This window comes from Oryzias latipes, chromosome 23 (assembly GCF_002234675.1).
Source record: "Oryzias latipes chromosome 23, ASM223467v1".
Taxonomy (NCBI): Eukaryota; Metazoa; Chordata; class Actinopteri; order Beloniformes; family Adrianichthyidae; genus Oryzias; species Oryzias latipes.
In genome coordinates this window covers 14,322,934-14,344,161 of record NC_019881.2, presented here as the reverse complement: position 1 = coordinate 14,344,161, position 21,228 = coordinate 14,322,934, and the positions used below count along the sequence as shown (strand labels likewise).

Here is a 21,228-nt window from a genome sequence, read left to right as displayed (position 1 = left end):
GGCGACAGATAAGCTCGGACTCTCAACCCAAAATGAGTCGTTTCCTGATTATAGAAAAAAAAAAAAAAAAAAAAAAATAGAGGCAGTATTCTGGCCTGGATAACAGGAAGCAGACCTGTAATCTGGAAAACAGATGCAGGGAAATGCTGCACCCATGTGGACAAGAAGAATACTGCATGCCCAAAATTAGAAAAACACATTTTTCACATATTTAGAGCACTTAAAAAAAGACAAAAACGCTATCCACTTTTTTTAAACAACTTTTCTTTATTAGGTTTTTACAAATAAAGTAACAAATTTCATTGTACTGTAGCGCAAAGTTTGTTGTTTTTAATATGAAGCTCGAACACTCTATACTTAGTGCAAACCATACCGTTAAAGGCTGCCTACGACTCCCTAAAGGTACTTTTAATGTCGTTTTCTTTCACTCATCCATTCAAAGGACCACCTTTTTACAACGACTAACACAACACAGAAAAAGAAAAACCCACTGAATTAAATTAGGCGTTATTAGAGACTTTAAAACGACACTTGAAAACGTGAGCACATCGGAGGAAACAAAAACTATTGCAAAATGCTTTTAGTAACAGCAAAATGGTTTCACAGGATTAAGCTACAAAAAAAACAACATAAAACAGCAAGGGAACGCACAGTATCCACAGTGTGTGTTTGTGTTAATTGGGTGATGCATTCAGAGGCTTTTATTGTGTCTTGTTGTTTACAGTAAAAAGCAAAAAACAAGTCCTAAAACTGTAAAAAGAGCAACAAAATACTATTTTGGATTTTAATGCAAGCGATAATGTAACCAATGCTTCAGGCCCCTTCACAATAAGAACACCTGAAGCCTTTCACAGTAAGAGCCCACCAACAAAAACTACAGGAGTTGCAAAAACTGAGGTCAAACCCAACAGCAATGTAATGGTTTGATAAGTAACCGTCACTTTAATATTACTGCATCGCAGCCATTGCATTGTAAGTAATTATGTGGTAGAGACGTAAAAAAAAAAGATTAAGAGGGGAAAATCATCAGTACTGAAAGCCATGCTGCCTGGAAAACAAGGAGCTCCAGTGAGTAAAAGCAGGTCGACTTGTTTTCAGGGGTTTTTGCTTTTGACGTTTGCAAAAAAAAGACAAATGGCACCAAATCCAGACATCATCAAACATCTGATGAGAGAAAGCAAAGTGGCTCTAGGACTTTTCACAGCTTCAACCAAACTCGCTTAGTAGTAAAAATGTTGCATCGCTGGGGGGGGGGATTTCTGGACATTTTTGTTTCTGAAAACTTTTTTTCGTGTATTTTAAAGTAAAATGTAACATCTAATGTCAGCGGAAAAGCAGAGACGTGACCTTTGACATCCAAGTTGGTGCCAGATCTGAGACAAAGATTTCACAACAGGAACTCGCAGAAATCCCTGCAAATGAAGGACGAACAGCTGAGCACATCCGTTAGCATCTTCATTCCAATCAGACTTTTTTGACAACTATTTTGCTTAACAAAACTTTTCTATAAAGAAAACACTGATTTCTTTTTTTGGTGGTCACCTCAACTTAACAAGAACAAGATAGAAGTAAACATTATGAATGACTAGAAAAGTTGTGTTTTTCAAAATCTAATTTGATTTTTTTGATGGAAAATGTTAAATAGTTTCCGTTTATTTGAAGACATTTAAACCAATTTCAAATATAAATGGTAAACAACACACATTTTTGAGACTAAAACAAAAAACAATCAATCGTGTGATGGAAGCCTGACATTCATGCAAAAAATTGAAGATTACATTTGGGGAACATAAGAGGCTTAGATCAATGCCTCCCAAGTACGGAGCGGGCCGAGCTTCAGATACATCTTTACCAAGTCTGAAAAAGCAGAAAGCAACAGAATCGACACAAATGATGGAAAAGGTGACTGCGGTACTCAGACGTCACGCTTGGTCTAAAACGGCACCAGACACATCTTTTGTTTTTAGGATTTAAACCTTTACATCCAACGGATGGAGTAACATTCCTAAACTATCCCAAACCAGCCTCATCCAACACCCACAAAATCCCGTTTGGACATTCCAACTTTAAAAAAACAAAAAGAAGTGACATAACGGATTCAAGGCACTACGAGTTCCTCCAGACAAACCAGAGGCTCTAAGGGAAACTGGGCAGTGGGGAGGGGGCCAAGACAGTAAAAGATTTGTTTCAAGTACATTAAAGTGGACACCATTGGTTTATACATTCATTTAACAGAACCCGGGGAAAAGGCTAATAAAGTAGGGGGGCTACTTAAAGTGTCGATATACAAGTACTGTATTAGGAAAAAAATAGCTAGCTTGATTTTGTTCATAATTTCAACTAATCTGCTGTGTTATGGCGTTTGTTTCACCAGTTGACCTTCGATTCGATCGCGTGCGACGACGAACGGTAAGGCATTTGTTTGGAGGCGTGTCCTCGAACCAAAAGCAGGAGCGAGGAGAAAAAAAGAACTTTTTTTTCACATTTTAAAAAAAAAACAGCTGAAGTGAAAGTTAAAGGACTCCAAACTGCTTTCTGAATGCTTTTTTCCTCTATCAACCCCCCCATCAAAAACGAATGTCGTCCAACAACATTTGCTAATAAACAACAATAATCACAGTGTTTCCACATCGTACAGCGATGTGCACAGAAAACAGGTCCGTTGACAGAACACGGTTTTTTTTTTGTTTTGCGTCTTTTTAAATAATCATTAGCAACAATCATGTACACTGCATTCAACCCAAACTAAGTTATGACACTAAAAATGGATGATGGGTAAACTTCTGCTGCTTCTCTACTTGAAAAAACCGTCTCATGCGTTTGGTGTGTGTGTGTTTTCAGCCAAACAAACCCAACAGAAAAAAAAAATGGAATCATCATAGGCGACATTCTAAAAAGTAAACTGTACAAGCACTGATATTACTCTAATAACAAGGCCACGTGTCTTTATTCTTTTTCTGGTGAGTTTTTGTCGTACTGCTGATATTGCTTCAGATGGTCAGAGAACAGAGGCATGTAGGAACAGTGGTGGATGTGGAGGCGGGGCTCCAGGACGGTCAGAAAGTGAGCAGGGAAATGGTAAACACACGTTTCGGTGCACTTCTGCTCCCCGTTTCTCCTCTGTCCATCCTCCATTCTCAATCTCTAGTCAGAGGGACGAACAGAGGAGACCCTGAGGGCTACGAGTGATGCGGATGTGCATCTGCTTAGTTTGTGCTTTGATAAAATGACGTCCTGGACCCATTTTCTGCTCTAAATATTTTCTTTTAATTGTATAAGGACTTTAATTACAGAACATTTGAACGTGTGTCCTCCCTGTTAGCTGTGAGGAGGAGCTTCATTTTGGCATCCACCATTATTCTTGAGAGCTTTTTTTTAGGACTTTAGCTATCTCTAGGGACCAAAGACTTTGTTTTTCCTCTCCTCCTTTGACTGATGTGAAAGAACCTCCTCATCCCTGCAGCTTCTAATTTACCAGAAGACCCTCAATGAACCTCTTTGGCCTTTTAACATTGCACACCACTCATGTTTTCCTTTTTGTTTGATCTTTTGGCAAAGCTGTCAGTCTCACAGAGCAGGGAGGAAGATTGTGCATGTGTGTGCACACATGTGTGTGTCTGTGGCATCTTCTCACACATGCAAAGAAGAGAGGACCAGATCGCTTCTTTCTTTCATTTGTCCATTAGAGGCATTTCCTTTTTTCGTTCCTCTTCCTGATCCGGTCCAGAACTAACCCCCCCCCCCTTCAGTTCCATCAGTTTTTTTTCCCAGTCCAAGAGACGCTCCTGTTCACTTCCTTTCAGGTGGTAGCAGTCCACATCCCGAGCCCTACGTTGTCCTCAAGTTGGGTCCTCCCGGGCTGCTAACTGACTTCTGCATTGTGTTGCTCATATGGAAAGCCTGCAGAGGGGGGTGCCCTGGAATATGGCCCTGTGGGGTGGGGTAGGGGCCCAGAGGCTGAGAGGTGCTCACCAGCAGAGGCGGCACCGGTGCCGGAGGCGCGTTTGACAGGCTGAGAGCTGGGCCGGACCATTGTGCGCTGTAGGCAGGAGTCGGGGTGTAGTGGATGAAGTGTGTGGGTGGAGTGGAGGAGGCTGGAGGGTGGCACAAGGAGCCCTTGCGGGCTGCGAGAGAGGTAGCGGAGGCGAGGTTTGCAGGGAGGTGGGCGGACCCGCCTAAACTGCTGGGACATAATTGGCTGGGAGCTGAGAATTTCCTGCTCAGACCGGCTGACTGGATAACCTGAGAGGAAGGAGAGTTTCAAAATGACAAAGTGTTGCAACTCATTTAGCAATCTTGCTCCTGATACCAATTTGGCATTTGCAAAAAGCAAAATTGGGCTCTTTTGCTCATCTGACTAAACAGTTTTTTAGTCAAAGACCCAGTTCTGTAGATAATGGCTAGAAAAGGAAAGAGTCTGTGCTCACGTTTACTCCCAGAAGTATCAAACCAGCATATTTGATGCACAAAACTGAGTAATGTGGAGTCAGATCACACCAACCTCATAGCTGTGTCCCTGTGTTGGGGCCTGCTGCTGCTTGGCACTGCGCTTCCCCTGCAAAGTCCCCCCAAAAAAGTTAAAGAAAGCAGGAAGTTGAATCCAAAAACTAGTCAAATTATATACATAAATGAGCAGAATGATTGTTAAAAGTGGTTTATTATTAGAATAGGCTTTAAGTACATATTCTAATTTTCTGCTGAACAGCAGTGTTGTTGCCCTTAAAAGTATAGAATTACATCTACATGCACAGATTTTTAAAAAATGATTAGATTCTACATCATTGTCATGTATTCAACAGAAAAAAGGATGACAGTGCACTAAAGTCTTTTTAGAAGAAACCATGTTTGACCAGGCTTTCTTCCATTTTAATTCATTTTAATCTATTTTCATTTTTTGGTTCATGTGAAATGTAATATTTGAAGAACCAAATAAAAACTTAAAACTTCAACTTCCTACTTCCAGGAAATCTGCTGCAGCAGGAGAATCTTCTGCGATACAGGATGTGTTTTATTTTGAAAGGAACTTTCATGTGCAACTGTCAAAAATAAAATAACTTAAAATAGCTTTTTTACAGAACAATATAACACTACTTTCATTCAATTGTTGTACATAAAAAAATATCTAAAAGGGGGGACTTTGCTACTCTTGCACACAGCACAAAGCAGAAACAGGTCCCAAAAATACGTCAACAATTCTCACCCCATTGGTAGTTGCTTTACATAAGCGGGGGAAAAAATCTACCAATGGGGAAAGAAAACAGTCCTCCAAGGATTTTTATTTAAAAAAAAAAACTCTAGTCACTAACACACGTTTTTTTATTTTGCTATTAAAACTTTCTTTCTTTACAAGATTTGTTTCTTGCAAGACAGAAATTCAGTTTTTGTTGGTGGGTTTTAATCAGTAAGAAAGTGACTCTTTCAGCCTTAAAGTTAGCTGAGCCTGGACTAAGCAAACGTCATTTTTTTGACAGAAAGTGAATCTCTGAACGATATGAATGACATCACAGACCTACTTCATAAATAGCTTTTTCTTAAAAATACACACATTTATAAAAGTACACATTTACGTATTTGTTCATGTGTTTTTCTATGCTTTCTTTGTGTCTTTTTTCAAGTTTTCAAGCCTCAATATTTAAATGAATCTATTTTATATTGTTTTTCAGGCAGCTCTTTATTATTAATAACAATAATAATAATGATTTGGTAGCATTATGTAATCATTCTGTGTTTATATCCAATATTTTCCATTTAATTAAGCTTGGTTCAATCTGTTAAATTGTTATAACACTGGTAACACTTTGTTTATTTCAGTTACCAATGTAGTATTTCTTCTATTCTGTATTTTCTCCTCCTTTAACCGCAACTTTCACTTTGGGACCTGACGCTAAATCAAAGCAAACCTGTGAGAGGTTCATGGCGTCTCTGGCCCAGTTGTCCACCAGTTTATGGAGGTCATCTGTGAAGGTTCCTTTCCTCTGGTGGGGTGCGGATATGCTGGCCGGCAAAGACTGGGAGCCATCTTGGCTTTGACCAGAACCACCCACTGCGTTTGTGCTGTTCGTCCCTGTGGTGATACAAAGATAAACGAGGGTCAAAAGAGATGAAAAACCATTGTGAAGATGAAGATTAAGTGACATTTTCTGGTTTTAACAAGGAGACTGGTCAGGTGAGTTAAATGGCAGGTAAAGATGGTCAGAAAATGTATTTGCTTACACTTCTCAATGGAAATCAAGAGCTTCCCACATAAATATATTACAAATGTGGTAGTTTGGATCCTTATCCTTAGATATTTTTAACTAAATGAAAAAAAAAGCCTTGAAAAAGCAAAACAAAAAGAAAAACAATAAAAACAGTAACTACCAAACATGAGATGATTGACAGATTCCTGTAAATTACTGTTTTTACTGTTGTGTGCATCAACAGATGGAGAAAATGATTTTTTTTCTAAACAAACAAAGAAAAGTGTTTAATCATTTTGGAGGCGATATTATCATGTGGGAAACCCTAGAAATGTGAGGATTAACAGAAGCGACAGGTTACTGATGATCTGAACAAAAATCTGAATGCCAAACAGAAGAAGTGGAGAAAAATAAGTTTAACAATCAGTAGGCATGACAGTAAAAGCGTCGCCTTGGGGAGGGCGCTTTTTTAAGGAATACAATTAAATAGAAATTAATTGAAAAATTTAAAGCAATTATTAAAACTAATTTTTTTGGGCAAACTTCACATTTCATGGATTCAATGAGCCATGGATTGTAGCTATAAGATTTAATGAAGAGTAAATACTATTGCATCATATTTATATGTATTTTAAACTTCGGTATATAAATACATAAATATAAATTTTAATTCTAATTTTTTATTTCAAATCAAATCTCGACTAATCATCTTAATATTTAATATAGATGTAAATTTCTCCTGTTTGTCTTTTGTGGCATTTAGTTTTGATTGCTTGAAATAAATGTATTCCACAGAACAATTTTGCACATTCCTGCCAATAATGTAGGATCTACAATCACTTAGTTACAGAGAAACTTAGATTTTTACCAACTTTGTAGTTTATTGTACAAAAAGTACAAAAAGAAATATATTTCTTTAGTTTTTTTTCCCCAAAGCCATATACAGTTCATCTTGAAAATAAAAACTTCAATTAAAAGCAGCATTTTTTTAAAGTTAAAACTGATATTTTTATTGTAATACTTTCCTTAACCTCAAGGTGGCAGTCATGACTGAGCAGCTTTCACTAAATTCTGCCACAGCAAACCTGTCTAAGATGTTTTTGAATTATTGTTTTTTATGCAACTGCTGGTCATAAAAGCCATTTCTTGTAAAAGTAGGAAAACTTAAGACCTTTAAGAAAAGATTTGAATGTAGTGGTTCTGTAAAGTAACAGGCTGGTGGTATATGAATGTGTGTAAAATGTTTCAAAAATATTTGTATAGTATGTGAGTTGGCATGTATGTCTATTGTTTCTGGTTGTAGCATTTTAACCAATAATATAATAAAAAAATAATATAAAAACAGAATTGTAAAGGGTTGGTATTAAATAAGTTCTCACTTCCTGGCTTCCTAAGAAGTTTGTAGTAAAGACTAATCAGCACTTTAGCATTTATTATCTTGTTTTTGATTTGGTACTGCTGTTTTCTGTTGTCTACTTTAATTTATAGGCCTTCTAAAAAATAATAATAATGAATTAAAGATTTTGCAAGCAATGCTTTGAAAATGCAATTATAATTTTTCAGTATTTGCACAAATAATTCAGAAATTCCAAAAGTCATTATTCTTTATCAAGGGTAATGCCAACATTCTTTTGCCGATATATTTTTTATACAACTTAAACCAAAGCACCTGGAATTCCAACTATGAAAAGCCAGCATGGTTCTGAAATATGTTTATAAAAAAAAACAAACAGAAAATGCAGGGAAATTTAAAAAGGAGAAAACTTTGCATCTGTCCAGACAAAAACGAAACTGCTAATTCATGCTAAACAAAATGGAGAAGAGTAAGAATGGGGGGAGGGGGGGCTCTAGACCACCACTGACTGCTGGAGCATGGAATTCTGGTCTTTGTAGTTCAGACCATAATGAGGGAAATGTAGAAAAAAGGGAGCAAGGCAGAGAGGTAAAAAGCTGTTCAGTGTTCAAAATCAGGAGGTGAGGTGGGGGTGGGGGTGGGGGGGTGGGGGGGGGTGGGGGGGGCTGCATGCAGGATCAGTTTGAGTCTGGAAGATCAGTTTAGCCATTTCAAACTGAAAACTCTCCTTTTGTGTTAAAACTGCAAAAGCTCCTGTCAACCGATAGAACCAAACTGACCCTCAAATGAGGCTTACGGTCAAATTAAAATTCATATACGGTGGGGGTGGGGGGGGGGTGGGGGTTGAACGAGCAGAGGGTGGAAATATGGAGGGAGGAAAGTCCAAAAAGAGAGATAGTTACTACAGAGCTGGTTGCAGGGGCAGACTTTTTTCACCATCTTCCCTGTGCGCCCGGAGACAACAGTCAAGGATTGGGAGACAGACAGTTAAACCCCGCCCACATGACCACACAACCAACAACAGTGCAATCCTAGTGTGACAATTACTCCAAAGAAAACAGTGAGTGAGCTGTGCTGACAAAAAACACCTCAAAACCTGTCAAACTGTTGAAAAGTGATCATTAGGACGATACGTTGTTTTTTTTAATCTAAATTGTACAAGTCTTCTATATTTAAATTAAATATCTGATTAAAGATCACATTGAAAGATTAGTGTTTTCAGACCAAATATAGGAATAAAAAGGCCACTTAAAAAAGGAACCTTCATGTTCTTACAGTGCAGTTTTAAAAGCTCTTCTGTCTTCTCTGGAAGAAAAGCTTTTCCTGCACTCACAGGCAGAAAAATAAGTTTTAAGATGCTTCTGGGGAGCCAGGAGCCGGATTCTGCCCCCCCGGGTCAATCGTGTATTCCATTCATTTCAATTAAGCATTTAAGAGTGAATATGTTACTAGCTAATAAGTCCCACCCGTGAGTGGAGCAGTGACAGGGTGGAGGTGGGAGGATCCTGGTGTGGTGAGGGCTATGAGTGAGGGAGGGGGTGAGGGGAAGGAGCAAAAAGGGTTTGAGCTGCAGGGGGTTCCGAAAAATACATCTGTCAAATATGTCAGCGCTTAAATTAATAAATAACTGGGAAAATATAAGTTTTAACTTCATACTTTAAAAACACTTTTAATTTTTAAATACACATTTTTAAAATATAAATAAAATAAAACAAAACCGATAGTTTTTAGGTTTGAACTTATAACTTTTTTCAATATTTTAGCAAAACTACTGGGGGTAAAAAATGCTCAAATTCACACTATTTGGGGATTTCAAAACACTAAACACTCAGTTGAGGTTAAAAACTGCTCCAAATATTCCTAAAAAAAAGGCAGCGGTGACGTTTTCAATCAAAGGATTCACAAAGCTGGGCTTTCCTTCCATCTTGTACACATGTGCCAAAGACCATGTAAGTCAGATCAGAACTGTTTTCAACATGGTGGTATGGGGGGGGGGACTTTATTAGAACATAGTGACTTAATCCCACAGTCGAAAGAGACACCAGCTGCTTCTTGGTTTGTTTTCCAATAAAGGGGGGCTCACTACAAGTACTTTCTGCTCTTGATTATACCATCTGTAACCCTACTGGTCTGCAGCTTAAGCAGAACTGAAATTAAAAAAAAGTATTTAAATACCCACCCCAATTAAAATGGTGTTTTGATGTTTTTAAAATGAAAAAAATACAGTTTGAAAATAAGCTTATTTGTGACATCAAAAATGCGTTGGGCAGGCCACAAGCTCTCTGAACACAGGTATTTTGTAAATTTTGACTAAAAGTTGTATTATCACAATTAAAAGACCAGTGTAATGATTTTAAATAAGTCTAAAGATGATCGGAGTGGGACACAGTTAACACTGTGGATCTTCAGGTGGCGACTACCAAAAATGAATTTAAAAAAGGAAATCCATATAGAAGTTTGCTAATCTATGTAAAATAAGTGTGCCGTAGTTTGATCTTCAATAAAAAAACAGTAAAATGCATTCAGCACTAACTGACAAATTACCCTCGTCTGAGAAAGAAAGTGATCAGGAATTAACGGATCTCTTTAAGAGTAACACAAACATTGAACAGAAGGTAAGTAAGCAGGATAAAAGAGAAGAGCAAAGAAATAAAGCGTTACACACAAAGAGCCAAGCAGGGCGTACTCAGAAAGCGCGTTCTTCTGCCACCGGGCTTGAAGGCCAAACGCTCTGAGCCCCAGCTGAACTTTGCACAGCCTGAAAACAGGGAGGAGGGAAGGAGAAGGGGGGAGGTGACGAGAGAGAACAAGGGGTAACGGAAACCATGTAGGTGTTCAGAGAGGTGGAGATGATGAGAGAAAAGAGAGAAAACAAAAAAAGAAGAAGAAAAAGGTTCATGAAAGATAGAGGAGTGAATAGAAAGAACGACAACAGAATGAGCCTTCCCACAGTTATCCGCTCAGAACAAATAAAAGCACTTATAGTTGTGTGCACGTGTTTGCGTTTCTCTGCATGCTGTATGGCATACCTGGGGACGGAGCGCACAGGCTGGGCACAGACAGAGCAGCGTCGCTGGTGTAAGTGGAACACAAGATGTCGCTGGAGGGAGACGTTTTTAGAGGCTGGAGAACGGTGCCACCTCCTGAATCGGCTAACGCAGCCAGCTGGCCGGCACACATGGTCGGGGCGCTCTGAGCGGATAAAGTGCTGTCTGGAAATCGCACAGGGCATTGGCAGGAGAGGAGAGGGCGAGGATGGACGGACACAGAAAGCGGAAACAAAACACAGAGAGACGGATCACCCAGACACCCCCACAAACACAGAAAACAGACGAGAGAAGCTGTCAGAGATTTCCAAGCTCCATGCCTGATTCAGGATCCAACCCAGTGCACACAAACAAGCAAATCAACGCGCGCGTACAAATATTTGCACATGAATGCATGAACACAGAGAGGGCACAGAGTAAATGTTTTGACATTTGTGAAACTATGGTTTATTTAAAAAAATCTACTTTTTTCTTCTTCTTTTAATTTAACCAAAAACTAGAAAAGTATAAATTTTGTATTGAATGATCACAGATGGTGAGACGCACACCTGGCTGCAGTGGACTCTTGCTGCCGTGCGTGGAGCCGGCTCTGGAGGACTTTGAGGACTTGCTCTTGGTGGGTCGACGCCGCCGACCCGTCAAAGTGATAAGTGGAGGGATGACAGCTGCAGGAGGAGCCTGCGTGAGTACCAAAACAGCTTTACTAAACTGAATCGGATGCCAAGTCAACTGAAGTAGTTTCATTCTGTAACTTAAGGGGGTACCTTTCCCAATTTGGTGAATAGAGTTTCTACTTCCTCTTTCTGCCGCACGTGGAGCGCTTGGATCTCACGCATATGTCTGGTGTAAGAAACAAACATGCTTAATACTATAAAAAAATATCAGAAATGACAGTAACGAGTGTTTCTAAGATTTAATTAAGTAAAGTAAAGTGCTGCAGAAAAAGAGGAAAATAAATGATAACAAAGAAAACATGGAGAAGGAAAAGGTGGCTTTGAAAGGATAATTTAAGGGCTACTTTACTTTTCTCGGAGGCGGTTGACTTCCCGTTTGAAGTCCTCGTCCTCATACTCTGAATCGTTGTCGCTGCTGATGTAGGAGTTACTGTAGGAGTTGGTGTTCAGAATCGGTAAGGAGGTCTTGTGTTGGGATCCTGGGCTCAAATCTTGGACCGGGTGACTGGGTCCATTAGCGGTCTGCGCAGTAGGTGGAGGGTTCAGTTTGGACTCGATGCTTTGCTCGTTGGCTCGGCTCACAGAGAACCTGCCCACCCGGGATTCTGGGTTAGAAGTAACCTAAAAAAAAAAAAACGGAGAGAACCCCCAAAAATCAAATGATGGTTTGGTTGCCAAATAAGGAAAGGACTAACACAACTACTACCTGAGTGCGTCCCGTGACAGCAGCCGGTTTGGGGGAGGGGGAGGGGGAGGTGAAAGGAGAGGTCTGATATGATCCCGTAGATGTCCTTTGGAGGAATCCATCCACAACATCCCCAACTCGTCTGCCTTCTCCCCTCAGAACAGACGAGGAGTTTTTGTGCAAAGTGTTCTCTGGGCTGGAAAGAAGGGAGGAGGATGAGGATGAGGACGAGGACGAGGATGAAGTGGAGGAGGTGGTAGAGGAAGAGTCGGTGCAGGTTGGCTGCTGGACGGAAGGTTCCTCGGCAGCTGGTAATACCTGAAGAAGAGAGAAAAAGAAAAAGTTTTTTTCAATGTTTGCCTTTAAGCGGCATCATCATGATTATAAGACCACTGCGAGCACTTTTAAAATAGATCAAAAGATGATTGGAGTGGGACTTTAAATCTGCTCCAGTTGTGGCTTTTACCTCAAATCTTCCCAGTTTTCTTCCACCAACTGAAGGAGGAGCAGGAGAAAACGCCCTTTCTTCTGCCAAAGAAAAAGGAACTAAAGCAGAAATAAGAAATGAGTCCCTGAATGGAAAAAAAATAACATTCAGAACTCTAAATATGATCATTAATTAATAGCTACATACTTGGTGGTCCTATTGAAGAAACACTACTGAGAGAGGCCTGGAGTTTGCACAAAATTAGAAAAAAAAGGTAAGAAATGTCACAACATGGTTCCAATCTTGTTCAAAAGCAAACTTGTGCTCACCGGTGTGTGAGAGCCGACAGGAACCGTCTCCGGGCTCAGAGCTCTCCTCAACTGGGCATCCAGATCTTCCAGAGGCTGCTGGGACTTGAAGTGTTGACAGACTTAATGTTAGACGAGCAACTATAAAGCAGCCAGGAAAGAGCAGCCAGCACTTTTGAGCAATATTATTGAGGTAAGCACAGATTAGCCAAAGCACATGTTTTTGTTTTTTTTAAAGATGGATGATCCCTAACTTTAAGTTCCCACATCTGTGGAATGAGTGTAAAATGATTAAGTAGATATAAATCTTCGGACGATGATAAACCTTCACAAAGGTGATTGCATTTTTATATGCCGAAGTATAATTATAAAAAAAAACAAAAACAAATCAGACAGACTCGGGGGGGGGGGGGGGGGGGGGGGGGGTTCAGAATTGTTTAAGGTTATGTGACGGCCTTTTTTTTTTTTTACTTAAACGCATGATGAACATAATTCTTTGTGAAACCAAACTAATGCACAAAGACCCGGTTTGCTTTGAAGCTTTTTTTCAAAATAAAAGCATCCTGTTATATTGCAATTATTTTACAATACAAAAGTAAAATACTCTATATGTAACAATATAGAGTATTTTGCAAAACATTGTAAATGATTAAGGCAAGAATCAAAACTTAACTAAAAAAATTAAAATATTGATTTATAGATGCCTAGAAAGTCATTCACTAAAGTTGCAACTGAAACCAAAAACAAAACAAAACTTCTATTCTGGTGTTTTGTTTCTTTTCTTTTTTTAAAGCAAACCAATTTTTTTTTCCAGGAACTCAGAGTTGTGGGGGATTGTAGAGGACTTTCAAAGCTTTTTCTTTTCAACAATTTAGCAAGAATTAAGAAAGCCTCCATCTAAGTCTCACCCCCTATGAACCCCCAGCTCCAGCAGGATTATCTTAATCAAACTGGACATGTCTCATTTAGTTACATAAGAGCCTAGAAGGGAATTTTCTAGCATGGCAGGTCAGATTTTTCATTTGAGAGCTGCAAGCTATGTCTCATTATTCACTGTGTTGTGTGTTTCAAAGCCACGAAAACAGCCTGGAAATTAACGTCAGTCTGCGTTGCTCTTGCCCTCATTGCTGTCTCAGTCTCAGTCTCTGTTCTGTGAAATTAGTCTTTAATCTCTCTGGGATATTAAATGTGCATCAGAGTTCATGAAGGTCTTCACGTTTATCCTGTATTAATGGAAACTCTCTATTTGTACATTGCTCTATTTTTTTTTTATTAAAATGGCTTTATTACAGATTATGAGATGTCCTGTTTTTAAATGTAATGGGTTCTGTTTTTGTGTACTGGTTTGATACTTTTGTTAGTTGTCTCGCTTAAGTAGAGGAGGAAAAAAAGCCATAGAGCCCTGGACACAACATAAAAGAAGATAAACAATTTAAACAAATGAATAGTTTGTGGCCACAAATAATTTAATAAGAAAAAATTAGCATGTTTGTGTGCACAAACTAGTATTTATTGTCATCAGTTCCTACTACAACTTTGTGCCAATAAAACACTAATTTTGTGGCCACAGAATTCAAATAAAATGCTAATTTGTGACCACAAAACACTAATTTGTGGCAACAAAAGGCTAAAACACAAAAAAATAAAATTTGTGCACACAAAATGCAACAAAATGCTAATTTGTGGCATCAAAATGCAAATAAAATACTACACTATGCACACAAAAATGCTAAAACAATACTAATTTGTGCCTTTTGTGTGCACAAAATGCTAATGAAAATACTAATTTGTGTCCACAAAATACTAAACTGCGGCCACAAATGATTACTTTGAGGGAACATTTTGTTGGGTTTTTTTTTAGTCATGTCCATGGCTCTGTGAGCAGAAGTGTTATAAACACTTAATAAATGTTCAAATACAAAGACATATGACAAGTGCTCCGACTGACTCGATGAAGAAAAACACAAAGTTCATGGCAGCAAAGGCATTGGATTTAGTGCGGCAGGACATCCTAAACATTACAAATAAATAAATAAAACACCTGTATTAGACAAGGTCCAGGCAAGGAGGTCAGGAGTTCTGAAGGAGGAGAAGTGGCCTAATCCCAGAGAAAGATGCAACGGAGAGAACAGGAGAAAGAAACACAACTGAAAAATTTGGTGAAGATTCCAAAGTTAATGTCATGAAGGATGTTAAAAGGAACTTTCATGCTGCGAGGGCTCATGTCACCCTGAACAAGACTAAATTAGACTTGTTTACATTAGCGCTACAGTGTAGAACAGCGTGAAAGCTTTACTTGAGTACATGCACATGCTGTTAAAGTCCAAATGACGATTGATAGGATGTGAAAAAAGTGGAACTTACCGGAAGCCTGGATAGGGGGGGTTTGGATGGAGTGGTCTGACTTATGGAAGAGGAAGGTATGACTGCGAAAAAATAAGGTCAGTAAGTTACTTAAAAGCTCTGTCATGTATAAAAATGAGAAACATCTAAAGTCACATTCCTACCACTTGGTGCAGAGTTGGAGATGGGAGTCCCGGGTCCTCGTATTGGAGCAGGGGAGCTTAGTGGCCCCAGGGCCAGGCTGGAAGGAGGCTGAGGAGCCTGCTGAATGGAGTTGGGAGTGGTGACAGGAATGATGGAGCTCGAGGAAGGGCAAACAGGGGATGAAGTACCAGGCACGGAGACGGCTGAGGTAAGATCAGCAGCTAAGACGTCCCCCTGGGCAGATGCTCCAAGGTCCATGAACAGAGTTCTCAGCTTTTTGTCCAGAATTTGAATATCATCTGGTTTTCCCAGAGAGTCGGAGGCAGCCTCACCTCTGAGACACACAGAAATCGGTCAGAAACATAAATCACCTATTCTACACAAACACAACTTTGCTTTAAAGATCCACTCAGAGCATCTCTTGATCCATTTTAAAAGCATTCTTAGTGGTCTTTTTATTATGATTTTGCTGTTTTTAGCCAAAATATAAAAAACCTGACATTTTCTCGACTAGAGCATGGGCAGGTACGTTGGCGCGGAGCTACGCCCCCTCCTGTTTGCTGGGATAATAAGAGTGGGTCTCCAACTAATACTTGGTCTAATGAAAAATAAAGTCTTCCACAATTTTATAACCATAACTTGTCATCTATCATTTTCAAAATATCGCATGATACCTATAACAGCTTTCTGTTGTAACTCAAGATGTCCCCCACCTTGTGTCACAGTCCAGACAGGGAGTGTGTGTCTGCCCAGGAAGGTCAGGGGGCAACGGCTGTGTGTGGACCCAGGTTGGTTGGACCAAAGAGCAGTTGGTGACCACAGGTGGCAGTTCCACAGGGGACGAGCTGGAGGGACAGAGATTTGGGGTGGAAGGCACTAGCTGGGGGCTTTGGATGACTGTGGTCGAGATGAGGGAGGTGGTTAGGGCAGATGTCAGGGAGGAAGTGGGAGATGGATGATTAGACGAGACTTCTCTGGCTGGAAGAGTGGAACATGGAGGAGAAGATACTGGAATCTGGGTGGGAGGAGAGGGGACGAGCCCTGTTGAAGGAATGCTGGCTATTGTTAAAGTGAGAGGTACTGAAGTCGCAGTGACAGGACAAACTGGTAAGGGCGGCAGGAAAGCCTGGGGCTGAACCTGTGCTTGGGACAAAGATGGCATCACTGGTTGAGAAATCAGCTGTGACTGAGGGATAGACTGATTCACCCCAGAGGCAGGAGGAGATAAAGAAGCGGGACTTTGACAGGCAAGGGGTGCAGGTGAAGGGGTGGAAGAAGGTGCAAGAGGAGGATGAGTGACGTCCAGCACCTGTTCTTTCGCCTGGCTTAAAATAGAAAGTCCATCAATAGAGGAAACAGGCGTGCTGCAGCGTGAAGACACTACAGCTGCCACAGGCTGCAGGAGAGGATGGGGAGTTGGGACAAGGGGAATGGAGGGAATGGAGGGTGGGGCAGTGCTAGGTCCTGGGTCAAACTGGTTCTGTCTGAGCTCAGAGAAGGCTTGCTGTAAGCTGACTGCTCCGGCAGACTGGGACAAACTCAAACTTGGAACTGGAGGCTGAGACGGAGCTGAAAGGACAGAAATGACAGAGAAATTACTTTGTAATCCACACTGTGAGGTACATAGTCTCAGCTAAATCCTTCAAGATCATAGCTGAGATTAAAGCTTTTTCACCAGATTGCAACGTTTTTCTTCATTTAATTGTTTAAGGTAACTTTCATTTGTAAATTTTACAGTCTTTTAAGGTTTCATTTGGTTCTTTCACAAATTAAATGATAAAAAATGTGACAAGATTTCCTTTATTTAATAATAACAGTTATCCAAGCATGCCTAAACCCTACTTACCGGTGTCTGCAACACAAAGGGATGAGGGAGGAGGGGAAGTAAAGGCCAGCTCCTTCAGCCTGGCTTCAGGTACAGGGCTAACAATGAACTTCCGTCCCAAGTACACTATCTGTTTTGATGGACTACAGGGGATGTCTAGGAACAAATACAAAAATACATGATCCTCATTTGTACCTTATAAGAAGAAAAATCCCATAAAAGAATACATATTCTACAATGCAGCGTTACTAAAGAACAGGCTACATGAATTAGTGCAGGTTAGAATCCACAGAAACTAAACATGATACAAGATTCAAAACAGTTTTAAAGCAGTGGTTGCAAACAAACAAGACATGTACTCATTTAAAATGATCCTTTAGGTGAATCAATTCCATTAAGAGTTTTTTTTATGTAAACTTTTAAGATTTGTGGTCCTGTCTACTCTGTTGTGTGTTGATAAGCTCCATGCCTTTCCCTTTGTTTGTTTGCAATGTCTGCATGTTTTTTAGTTTTCACCCATCCTAAAATAAGACAACAGATGCAACTTAGCTTGAGTGCTAATTCTGGCATATTTAATATGCATTGTCCTAATCTAAACAAATATTTGCTGGGGCCAGCATATCTGCACAACAGTAAGAGCATTTAAATCTTTTTGTCAGGGATTTCTCTACTGTTTGTTAGTACTGTTGACTTGTCATGGTTATTACCTGGCATAGGGACAGATATTGCAGGGATCTGTTCTTTCTTGTCACCTGTCGACTACAGATCAACAAATAATAATTAGACAAATTGACTGTGACAAAAAATACAATAATAAAAATATTATTTTTTTTTACGGGAGAAGAAAACCTTTATTAAAGATCCACTCTGACAACAATCATGCTTTGGTTTTTTTCTGAGTATTTCTTTATTATTTCTTTATGTTGTGAATAAAAATTGACGTTTTTAAAACACTTGTAGGAGCTCTGCAAAAACTATGTCCCAGAAAATGATAATGGATAAAAACAGCACAATCGTATTAGAAATAAACGCATTTAAAAAAGATCATCAAAAGATAATCAGAGTGGGCCTCTAAATACACTGGCATTATCTGCAAAACAGCCGCTACCTTAACATGGCCTTTACCTGGCAGTTTGGATCTCTTTCCAGACCTTTTTTATCTGCATTCTGGATTACTTCTTTGACCTGCTCGATAAACGACTCCCTCTCACTCTCCAGGATGAACTCACTCTCGACCTGAATGTGCACACGTTAAGACATATTCATACCATCAATACAGAGGCGTTTTGTCACGGCTGAAAAAACATGGGTGGGTATCCAAAACTACATCAATGTCACATATTTTAGAGTTTGTTTTTTGTTTTTTGGTTCACAGAGGTTATAAAAAAGTTGCTGCAGTGAGGACTACTTTGTGAAAAAAACATCAAACAATGGCAAACTGTTCTGGTGGACAAAGTGGAGTAGATACAAATGGGCTCTGCTCACATCCTGAAGATTTAATTGAGTTAGTCTGTCTGGTTTAATTTGCCTGTTCCTCAGAACAGTTCAGCCAAAAGTCACATTAAAAAAGCCTGAACCTGATGTTGTGTGCTGTTTTTTTAGACATCAGCAGTGCAGCAGCACAAAAAGGGTAACATTTTCACAGTTGATGCCTTCGTTCACTTTAGTCTTAGACCTCGAAAGTTTCTGATTTATATGAAATTAGCAAATCAAATAAGTTATTTATTTATTTTTCCAAAAATTGAAACTCCTACATTTGCTTTTTTTTAAAACAAAGTCCCAATTTTTTACCTTAACTGACTTTGCAACAACAAAACATTTTTAAAGAAGTCTGATTGGGAGGCAGAAATTTTGTCTGAGATGAAAAATTATGCTTTGATCCAATCCTCTTATCTATAATTCTGATTTTATGTGCTTTCATCTGTGAGAATTGAATTTCTTATACCCTCCACCGTTGAAGAACCATAAATGATCTGTTTTGAATGTTGTCCTACCATTATCTGAGCAATCTCCTCAGGGTTATCTCCATCCAGGTCAAACCTAAATGTTACCATCTTCCTGTTGTGAGTCTCCAGCTGACACTCAGCTACTCTGTCTCCCCGGTTTGAAATCTGCACAAACAGCAAAGACACAAAAAAATATATCAAACACACAAGAACAGGCGTAGAAAACGCATTACAGGACTGTGTGGCATGTGAGGTGTGGCATTACACTGAGCACATCGAGTTTGGCCTTGGACATCTTATCGTGGCGCGATCGGCTTCGTACGGAACGCTTGGGCTTGCGTTTGCTGGAGCGACCCTCATGCTGGCCGCCCCCTCCGCCTTCGTTGCCGTCGCTCAGCCCCGACGCCTCTGAATGACCACTAAGATGCAAACAAGACACTCAGTGTCAAAGGAAAAGTTTTTTTCAAAAATGGTTAGGCTAGAAGTGTGGTGTCAGTTCAATGACTATGGTTGATCTTGTACATTACCTCTCTAAAGATGAGAGGAGCTGAGGCAGCAGCAGCTGGGACAGCGACAGTTCTGAAGACTGAGAGCTCGACTGAAACAGAAATTAACAAAAAAAGTTGTGTGTTTAAGTAAAGAAAACTTAAATACAGGTCAGGAATTACGCCAAAAAACAGAAATGTGAGGGATTATGCAAAACAAAAAACGGGCAAGGTTTATTTACAAGACAAGCAAAATATTCCAAACAAATATACATTTAAGGCAAGGAAATTATATACGCAAAGACCAACAAGAGAATTGCCCACACTGAGCGAATGCTTATTAATGTCACATAAACTATAACACGATCAGGTCAAGAGATGACATTTTAGAAAAAAACATTTAAAAAACTTAATTTATAGAGTTCAGTTTAAGCCAAATCTAATTTAAATTAATCTAATTAATTACTAACCTCCTGACTAATAGCAATGTACATTTTTCTTCTGTAAAAGACTTTTCATAACCCGAATATGTCCTGTTTACTATATACTGGTAATACTGAATTAACTCCTTTTGGTATCTTCAGAGGACATTTGGGGCTTCTCAATGATACTACATGTGAATGGGTGGGGGGCTTTGGGAATTGTAGTTTTTTTTTAGTTTTGAACCATTTTTGAATGGAAAATTTTTTAATCTGGTAGTCAAGAGGTTAATTAAATTATTGGGCAATCAAGGCTTGGATTTCAATGTTAAAGAAGAGAAATCTTTGAATTTTTTCACCAACAACTTCTCTTAATGAAACCATCAAAGAGATAACGGCCCTTTCAGATTTTTTAAATATATTGACAAAAAACAGTTTATAACTCTTGCAATTATGTGGTTGAACTGGATTTGATCATATAAAACAATTGATAAAATATATACTTTGTAAACATTCTTACTGAATACAACAGCAAGCGATAGATGAAATAAGTTTATGAACGTTAATTAGAGTTAGAACTAAAAAAATAGCATTATAGATATTTGAATAAACTTCTTACATTAAGAAAAGAACAATCGTTAAATATTTAACAAAAAGCAGAGAATGTGTTTAAAAATTAGCTAACTAAAATATTCACAGCACATTTAATCAGAAGCACAATATTTTTTTTCTAATAAAAGGCTAAACTTTTATTTCCTTAATTGCTCAGTTAAGCAACTTAGTGCAAACCTTTTATTTTAAGTAAAACTTTATTTCAAATTAAATTTTTTCTACTTTTTGACTTTAAACAGTCTGAGAATATAGTAACTTTAAGTTAAAATTCCTCTGAAAAAAATGATCTAATTGAGGAAAATGGTTTCTAGAGTACTTCTAGATGAACTTGTAAAGGGTCTTAGATTGCTGAGCAACAACAAATGTGTCTTTAATATTAATTCTGATGTTGTCAGTGTTTGCTTAAGACATACTTACTTTACACTGTGACAGAGATGGTCAGACTAGCTGCTTGATCATAAATCATGACTTTGAGAAGCGCTGTTGAGTCACAGACTGTCGTAATATGATTACAAGCTGCTCAACCACATGCTTCTTTAAGCTTCTATTTATATATTAGATCTCAAAAAAGACCAAACAATTTTTCTATTAAGGCTTAAAAGTGTAAAAACTTCATTAGATTTAAAAATGTGTACATTAATATAGAAATATTGGATGATATTGGCCAGCTGAATTTCCTTATGTGCAAACAAGACAAAATAGGACATTTCATCACTGACTGAATTTCTATGATTTTTTTAAATTAACGTCCAAACACTTTTTGCATTTGATTTGTTAATG

General features: G+C 38.9%; 1 protein-coding gene across 17 annotated transcripts in view; it reads right to left on the bottom strand.

The window, feature by feature from the left end:
• Window positions 1-247: 247 nt before the first annotated feature.
• Window positions 248-21,228, bottom strand: part of LOC101172041 (serine/threonine-protein kinase WNK1) — a 79,867-nt gene continuing 58,886 nt past the window's right edge. For 10 of the 17 annotated variants that reach the window (XM_020714218.1, XM_020714209.1, XM_020714219.1 and 7 more), the window contains 23 exons: window positions 19,460-19,530; window positions 19,198-19,351; window positions 18,981-19,097; window positions 18,112-18,222; window positions 17,694-17,745; window positions 17,008-17,142; window positions 15,875-16,730; window positions 15,182-15,495; window positions 15,039-15,100; window positions 14,716-14,772; window positions 12,696-12,779; window positions 12,574-12,610; window positions 12,406-12,485; window positions 11,961-12,257; window positions 11,604-11,875; window positions 11,345-11,420; window positions 11,129-11,258; window positions 10,563-10,745; window positions 10,199-10,291; window positions 8,436-8,477; window positions 5,901-6,064; window positions 4,502-4,555; window positions 248-4,242 (listed from right to left, as the gene is read on the bottom strand). In XM_020714218.1, coding sequence (XP_020569877.1) covers window positions 3,829-4,242; window positions 4,502-4,555; window positions 5,901-6,064; window positions 8,436-8,477; window positions 10,199-10,291; window positions 10,563-10,745; window positions 11,129-11,258; window positions 11,345-11,420; window positions 11,604-11,875; window positions 11,961-12,257; window positions 12,406-12,485; window positions 12,574-12,610; window positions 12,696-12,779; window positions 14,716-14,772; window positions 15,039-15,100; window positions 15,182-15,495; window positions 15,875-16,730; window positions 17,008-17,142; window positions 17,694-17,745; window positions 18,112-18,222; window positions 18,981-19,097; window positions 19,198-19,351; window positions 19,460-19,530 — 3,855 coding nt within the window. In that variant the 3' untranslated portion in view covers window positions 248-3,828. Of the gene's footprint in view, window positions 4,243-4,501; window positions 4,556-5,900; window positions 6,065-8,435; window positions 8,478-10,198; window positions 10,292-10,562; window positions 10,901-11,128; window positions 11,259-11,344; window positions 11,421-11,603; window positions 11,876-11,960; window positions 12,258-12,405; window positions 12,486-12,573; window positions 12,611-12,695; window positions 12,780-14,715; window positions 14,773-15,038; window positions 15,101-15,181; window positions 15,496-15,874; window positions 16,731-17,007; window positions 17,143-17,693; window positions 17,746-18,111; window positions 18,223-18,980; window positions 19,098-19,197; window positions 19,352-19,459; window positions 19,531-21,228 lie in introns of those variants that run through there. The other 7 variants (XM_020714212.1, XM_020714214.1, XM_020714213.1 and 4 more) reach the window with 7 other exon arrangements.